Source organism: Leucopleurus acutus (assembly GCF_964270905.1).
Source record: "Leucopleurus acutus genome assembly, chromosome: 16".
NCBI lineage: Eukaryota > Metazoa > Chordata > Mammalia > Artiodactyla > Delphinidae > Leucopleurus > Leucopleurus acutus.
Window position 1 is genome coordinate 23,331,651 of NC_139158.1, and position 7,906 is coordinate 23,339,556.

General features: G+C 51.5%; 1 protein-coding gene across 1 annotated transcript; it reads left to right on the forward strand.

Moving 5' to 3' along the window:
* Positions 1–3,899: 3,899 nt before the first annotated feature.
* ITPRIPL2 (ITPRIP like 2) lies at positions 3,900–6,045 on the forward strand (the record flags this gene model as incomplete). Its single annotated transcript, XM_082856407.1, has 1 exon — positions 3,900–6,045. One exon carries the CDS (start codon positions 3,900–3,902, stop codon positions 5,496–5,498), a length of 1,599 nt encoding a protein of 532 aa, XP_082712533.1. The 3' UTR covers positions 5,499–6,045.
* Positions 6,046–7,906: the final 1,861 nt, after the last annotated feature.

Below are 7,906 nucleotides of genomic sequence, written 5' to 3' on the forward strand. Positions count from 1 at the left end.
CAGAGGGGTTCAGAGTCCAGCCTGGAGTCAGCCTTGCCAGCTGTGTGACTCTGAGTAAGTTTCTTGCTCTCTCTCTGCCTCACTTTGCCCGTATGTAGAATGGCATTGATAGCAGCACCTCCCTCACTGGCCTGGTTCTGAGCATTTCAGGAGCCACCACAGGGGAAGAGCTGCGTCCAGGAGGAACACGGTATTTCTCAAAGGGCTCCCGGGACTCACGCCTCAAGCATCTTTGCACAGACATTTCCACAAGCATTTTCACTGCGTAACTAATTGGTCATGAGGCAATTTTGCTGTAAAAGATAAAATAACTGGATGACAGTTTGGTTTGACAGTTTGCTTTCAATTGGTTGACAGTTTGGTTTTATTTCTCCACTGACATAGAACTCTCATTTTAATATTCCATCAATCTCAGCCCTCATGATGGTTTGTACAGTGATGAGTAGACGTGGCGGTCTTAAAATAGAGGATGATAACAACTACATACGTGAACTTGATCGAAAATATGGTGATAAAAGTTACTGGAAGTGTGAAGTAAGACAGTATGCCAGAGCACATACTGTACCAGAAAATGATAACATATCAGTTTGCAGATCCTTCAGTGATTTGAAGGCACAGAGTTGAACCTACACCTTTCATAGAACTTTGGAACGTCTATCAGTAGACATGTGACAACCTGCCAAAAACAAACAGTTTTCCCAACTCGATACAAAGCTCAGGTGCAAATATGCATCCTGGTATTTGGAAGCTGATGCCCCTCTTAAGGATGGAAGAAATTTTAGAGAAAAAGTGCAACGCTGAATGGGGAGATGAGTCAAAAGCAAAATCTCTCTAAAATACTATCAACAAAAGACTTGAAAGGCAATTGCTTAGGGACAACCTACAAAACAAAATCAATTATCTGTGCAGTATTGCCATAAATTGACACACGTTTTAAATGTACTCAATATTTTTGCATTTTACAATAAAGTCTTTTTAATTTTGTTATTCATTTCTCATGTTTCATTATGTCCTTTTTAATGCCCCTCTTTTGGTTTTCATTATTTTATCTTTTACAGCAACATTGCCTTAATTAAGGCCAATTAGTTATGTGATGAAAATGTTTGCAGTGGAAATATCAGACATGCTATCAAACACACTGTCCCTTCCCATCCTTCAAAGCCTGATCAGATGTTCCCTCCCAGGAGCCTTCCCTGGGCCTCCCATGGGAAATGTCACCACCTCGTTCCCTTTTCCCCTCATCAATGTTGCCATTCTTCCTCCACAGGACACACCTCCGGGATATCAGAAATGTTGGGAGGGGTGTGTATATATATTTGCTGAGCTGTTAAAAAACCCAGGAGTGGCCTTTGTCAACTATTAAACATTAAAGGAGATTTTTAATGAAATAATGATCAAAAGTCAATGAAACAGTGGCAGTTTTCTGACTCCACACTGTGTGACGTTTTAGTCCATAAGTGTAGAGCCCCGTCTTTTCCGTCACATCCCCCTCTGCCTGGCACATGGTATGTTGGGTAATAAATTAATGAATAAATGAATTTGTACTTGCTCTGAAACATACAGTAGATTTTTCCAAGAGCAAAGTTCTGAGGTCTGTACCTTGAACTCTCTGGAGGAAATGAGCTACGGAAACTGATTACAGGCAGAGAAGATAGTAACGGTAATACAGTACATCATTTACTGAGGGTGGCTCCCCAAAAATATTTGCCCACATCCTAACCCCTGAAACCTGTGAATATGAACTTAATCTGGGGAAAAAAAGGGCTTCAACATATGAATTTTGAGGGGACACATTTCAGTCCACACACCACCCTAGGCCAGGCTAATCAGTGCATTCTCTTACTTGGTCACTTTTAGAGTAGGACCCAACGTTATCCCTAGGCATGACATCTGCTACAACTCTCAGGCAACCGAAGCTCTCTTTTCCTCTTCATTGAGGAAAACATAAGGCTAGAGCAGCCAGGGGCCTATGGAGAGAGGCTCGCAGAGAGTGCAGCCCACTGAGAAGAAAGCAGAGCTAAGGAGTGGATTGAGCGTACCTAGATCCAGCCATACTGAAGCAGGAGCCCCATGGACGTCTCAGTTAATAGGACAATAAAATGCTTTCTAAGCTGTGTTTCTGTCACCTGCAACCCAAAGAATCCTGACTAATAGACCGTGATCTCACAGCTAATAGTAGTGGGAATGGGGATCTGAAAGCATTTCTGCTCAGCTCTGAGAGGCTTTCCTGGGAGTCATCTTGGTGCTTAAGCCAGGAGCATCCCCTGAGTCCTGATTCCCAGATGGCATGTGGGTTCTGACATTTTTAATCTATTTACCCTTGCTCTCTGGGAGCAAGGAAGGTGCAAGAAGCGTAAATAAGTACAGTTAATTGTTTAAATAAATTCGGATAATTAAATAAATGCCGATCATTTCAGGGAGCGCTCCCTGTTATGAAACAAAACAAAGCTTCCTGGACTGAGGTCCCAGGGTAGGTCCTGACAAAGGACACTTCTCAGCAGTTGAGGAAGGGACTCCCCAGTCCCCTTCCCTGAGTCCTGCCTCCCAGCTTCTCTGGAGACAGGTGTTCAAGGCACAGCTCTGCTAAAAGCTGTGTGACTTTGGGCAAGGGGTGAACCTGCCTGCACCTCAGTTTCCTCATCTGAAAAATGGGGAAAGTAATAGTGTCCCTTTCATAGGATGAACTGGGGAGCGAATGTGTAAGGTGATCAGCACAGTACGGGCACACAGTATGACGTTTGTAAAGGCTGTGATTATTACTTCAAGGCTGGATCCTCCTCATCCAGGTCTCAGGCCAACTGTGGGTCTCAGACCCACAGAGAGCCTCAGGCTTCCACAGGGCAGCCCCTACCTTCACACTCCCTCACACAGTTTTGTTTCTTTCAGAGCATTTTCTGCTGTGGATCCCTTGTCTTTCGGTTTCCTTTTCTCAAAAGGCAGTACGCTTTATGGAGGGCAGAAGCCTTGTCTATTTTGTCAACTGCTATTTCGCCAGCACCTGGTCTCCCGCCTGGCACATAGTAGGTGCTCAGTAGATACTGGTTTGAATGAAGGACAGCGGCACACTGGCAAGGGCAGCTTCCGTTCCAGGGCCTGCCACGCCACCAACACCACGCCACCACGACTTGCTGGGGGGGCGGGGGATGGACGGTTCCGTCGTGCGCTCTTTTTCCCTCCTTTCAACTTCCCAGTGTAACTTTGTGTGAATACAACTGCAGAAGCTCCCTGGACAAGGCTACCGCCCCGCAATCAGAGCCTTCCTGGTTCTGCCTTCGGGGAGGGAGGATAGGGGTGGCCCGCGGGAGGCCAGTTGCCAGCGCGTCCTGAAGTCCCTCCCGCCGCCTCGCGTCGCTTTAAGGCGGAGGCCCGGGAGGGGGCCGACCCCGCCCGCCCGCTCGCCCGCCTCGCGGCTCCAGACTTCGGCATTTCCTCCCCGCTAGCTGGCGCGGCCTCGCCTCCCCTCGGAAGAGGAAACTCCCGTGGCAGAGTAACGGGAACAAGAGCGGAGGGGAGCAGCGGGGGACTCCGGGGACCCACGGCGCCGGGAGGGCGGCCCGAGGTAGGAGGCGAGCGCAGCGGGACCAGAAGCTGGCCGAAGGCGGCGCGCCGGGGAGCGGGGCGGGGAGGACCGCCGGGCCGGACGCAGCGCGCAGTCGGCACGGGGCGCGGCTGGGAGCTGGAGCGTGCAGGGCGGGCCGCTGCTGGAAGGAGCGCTTGAGCTGGGAGAGGAGGCCGAGCTGGAGGGCTGCTTTCCCCGGCCCTGCGACGGGGTCGCCGCCGCGGAGGCGAAGGGAACCGGGACAGCGGGGCTGCCCGGGCGCTGCGCGCATGCTGGGCCTGGGACGCCGCCGGGGCTCGCGCCCTGGGCTGTTCGGCCGCCGCTGCCCCGGGCGCCCGGCATGTCGGTGCACTACACCCTGAATCTGCGCGTCTTCTGGCCCCTGGTGACTGGCCTGTGCACCGCCCTCGTGTGCCTCTACCATGTCCTGCGGGGAAGCGGGGACGCCCGGACCGAGCCCCCCGAAGGCGCGGACGGCGGCTTCCCGCTGCTCAAGGTGGCCGTCCTGCTGCTCCTCGGCTACATCCTCCTGCGCTGTCGCCACGCTGTCCGGCAGCGCTTCCTGCCGGGGTCTCCCCGCCTGGGGGGCCACTCCGCCTTCTCTCCTAGACACTTAGGAGAGCCCAGCCTCGACATCTTGCTGGAGAGTTATTACGAGCACGAGGTGCGCCTGTCGCCGCACGTGCTGGGCCACAGCAAAGCACACGTGAGCCGGATCGTGGGCGAGCTGGTGCGGGCTGGCCGCGCCCGAGGGTCCCCAGGCCCCATCCCCGGGGGAGCGCTGGCCTTGGCCTTTCGCGGAGATTTCATCCAGGTAGGCAGTGCCTACGAGCAGCATAAAATCCGCCGGCCCGACGGCTTCGACGTGCTGGTGCCGCTGCGCCTCCCTCCCCTGGTGGCGCTGGAGCCGCGGAGCCTGGGTGCGGAGCCGGCGCTGGCCCCAGCCTTCCACGGCTGCTTCGTGTGCGCACTGAAGGCGCCGCCAGGGGCTTCCGGGGGCCACTGGCTCCGGGACTGCAAAGCCTTCGCCGACGGCTTCTGCGTGGATGTGCGCGGGCGGCGCCATCTCTCGGCTACGCTGGTACTGCGCTGGTTTCAGTCGCACCTGCAGCGCTCCCTGGCCACCGTGCGCTACAGCCTGGAGGGGCGTTGTCGGGTCAGCCTGACCCCAGGCGGCCTGGAGCAGCCCCCTACCCTACACGTCCTCCCCTGCCGCACCGATTACGGCTGCTGCCGCCTTTCCATGGCTGTGCGTCTCATCCCTGCCGTCCACTTGGGCGACAGCGTCTTCCTGGTGGCCCCACCACTGCCACCCTCACCCGTCGGGCCCCTGTCGGAGCTCCCGGGAGGCCTGCGCGCCGATGCACTGTGGGGTGTGAACACGGCGCGCCAGGAGCAGAAGCTGCTGAGCTGGCTGCAGGAAAGGGCCCCTCCAGGTGCCTGCTACCTCAAGTGCCTGCAGTTGCTTAAAGCTCTGCGAGACCTGGGCGCCCGCGGGCTGGACCCGACGGCCGCCACCCAGTGGGGACGCATCCTATCCTCATACGTGCTCAAGACAGTGCTGCTGGCGGCGCTGCTACGCCAGGGGGCTCCCGCACAAGGCTGGGACGAGGCGCACCTGGGCGAGCGCTTGGAAGAGCTAGTACAGTTCCTCAGGGATTGCCTGCTGCGACGCCGTACACTCTTCCACTGCCTCCTGGGCCCTGGAGGGGCGGCCGCCGAGGTGGGCCCACTGCCCAAGGTACTGCGTGAAGCCACCCCGGTTGACCTCCTGGCCACTTTCGACAGGCAGGCCCGGGAACTCGCAGCGGCACGGTTGCTGTCCACGTGGCGAAGGCTGCCCCAGCTTCTCCGGGCCTATGGGGGTCCCCGCTACCTTGCCAGGTGTCCCCCACCCCGGAATCAGCGCCCCCAGGGGTTCCCTGAAGATGAACCATAAACCCTGCCAGAGCCCCAGCCTGGCCTGGTGCTCCTGAAGCCCCACCCACCAGGTGGGGGTGGGGATGGCAGTGAAGCCAGTTTAAGGCAAGGAAGATGACCTGCAGAAGGTGTTGGAACGTTCAGAGGATGACATTTGGTGGCTTCAGCGTCACCCCCTGGCTCCACAATCCAGATAGCTGTGGCATCTTTTTCACGCCCACCAGAGTGTCCTGGGCAAGCTACGGAAAGACGTTCAACGTTAGCAGCTAAGAGTTGGTCCAAATGTTGGTTTGTGTGGAATGATTCTGTAGAAGGATCCAGCTTTTAGGGAGGATCAGGAAAGGAAGGGATTGTGGGTTGTTTGGACAGATCTCTCTGGCCCCCAAATTTAAAGAAGCTAATGTTTTTTGACACAACTACTTGGTAGGTCCTGGGTTCCTGATTGTCTTTTTAAAAATCTACAACTGGAATTGTAGTTCTATTCTAGAGGCTTATGTTCTGAAGAACATAGTTTCCACTGTTCAAATTGGTATTAATGTATTTTTTAAAGGCCCATCACAGGTGTTTGACAGGATTATGAAGAATTAAGTCACAGGTGTTGAAAGGCAGTCGGGAGTTGGTTAGTGAAACTTCCAGAGCAAATAGCACTTTATTTTGATCAGTTCTTTCATTTTGTGGTAATAGCTAGTGCCAAGTGTGGCATCTGAAAGGGAGGCCAGTTACATCGACTATTAAGAAAGGTGCAGTCTTGAGGAGCAGGTTTGCTCCACGTCCCTCTAGGCACGCGCTGGGATGTGCACCAGTCAGCGCTGATTCATTGAGCGTCTGCTGTGAGCCAGTCACAGTGCAGAGTGGCAACAGGATACGTGCTTCTGACAACACTGGTGAGGGCATGAAACATGTTGGGTCTCGAAAAAGATGTATTGATATTTCACTCTTTGCCTAGCAAGATGTCTCACCAGGGCTTGCTGCTGGCTGGAGACAGAAATCTTTTTTTGTTTGTTTTAAGTCTTTTTGGCAAACCCCTTTGCATGGAGATTTCTTTCTGAGTTTAATGAGATAATGAAGAGGCAATGCCTGCTCTCAGCCAATGCTCAGTGATCCTCCGTAGTTGGGAAGTTTTGCTCTCATTGCCCAAGCGGCCTTTAATTGGCCCAAAGCCCACCTTTGAGGAGTGGTTGATTCAGCACAGGTCTTGCAATGCATTTCACTTAGAGTTCAGTATCTTGGGCTCTGTGCTTGAAGATCAGTTATTTCCCAATCAGCTGACAGAGGAGAAAGACAGCAGAGGAGGGCAAGTTAGGGGGAGATGGAGGGAGACATCCTTTGTCAGCTGTCTGTTCTTTCTTCTCTCTGGGCATAAATATCACCAGGCTGGGTGTATTTTGCAGCTAGCGCATTCTGAAATCCCTCACCGTCCTCCCAAATTTCTAACAGCTCTCAGTTGCATCAGTCGACATAAAACTCAGTTGAAGTTTAGAATGGTCCATCATCTGCTGAATAGAAAATGCAGCCAATCCCAGTGATATACTTTGGGATTTTTATAGCTTTGGGATTTTTTTTTTTTTTTTTAACAGAGACTCTTAAAGGTAAAACTTGGAAGACAGAAGTAGCCACATGAATTGGGCCATTGTTTAATTTCTGAGCTATTTTGAGGGAACTCTTTAAACTTTCTTTCTTTAGGGGACCTACTTGGCCACTGTGGGGAAATCGTTGTGAATAAATGATTTATAGGGAATCCTTCTCATCAGAGCTACAGAGATTTCTTATGTCCTTTGCAACCTTGGGCTGTAAGAGAAACAGTTGCAAATGTTGTGCTGTGTCTTTGAGGTTGTTTGGGGACATTTCCCCTTGATACCACAAAGTCATTCCTAGCTTTTGAGGTCAGTGTTAGGTCATAAGGTACTGCATTTAGCACAGGAATCAGTCTACCAACTTCCTGCGAAGATATAAACTGCACAGTGTTTTTTAAAATTATTTTTAAAATAAATTCCAAGAGTAGGTAGATCTTTATATAAATATATATATTTATAATGTTTCCATACTCAGCTACAATTTCCCCAGTAGTTGGAGTGGGGGAAAGCGAGGCTATTAGAGGGATTATAAAGCTTTAAAAGCTGAATTTTCCAAATATTTCTAGCTGGGTTGATAGGTTCCTCTTTTATCTGAATAGCATTTTGAAGTTTGAATCCGGTAACATACAGTTCTTGTAGTTTCTTTGTGGGTTTTTTTTTTTTTTCAGGTTAATTACCCAAAGCCTCATCCATCCTCAAGATTTTTAAATTTTATTTTTTTTAATGAATGGGGCATTGTGTTTGTGAATTTTTAAAATATTAATGTTTTATTTAAATGCCATGCTGAGCAATTGTTCTCCGTACATGGTAACCAAAAACTTAGAGATTGCGATCAATTTTGATCAATGTTTAG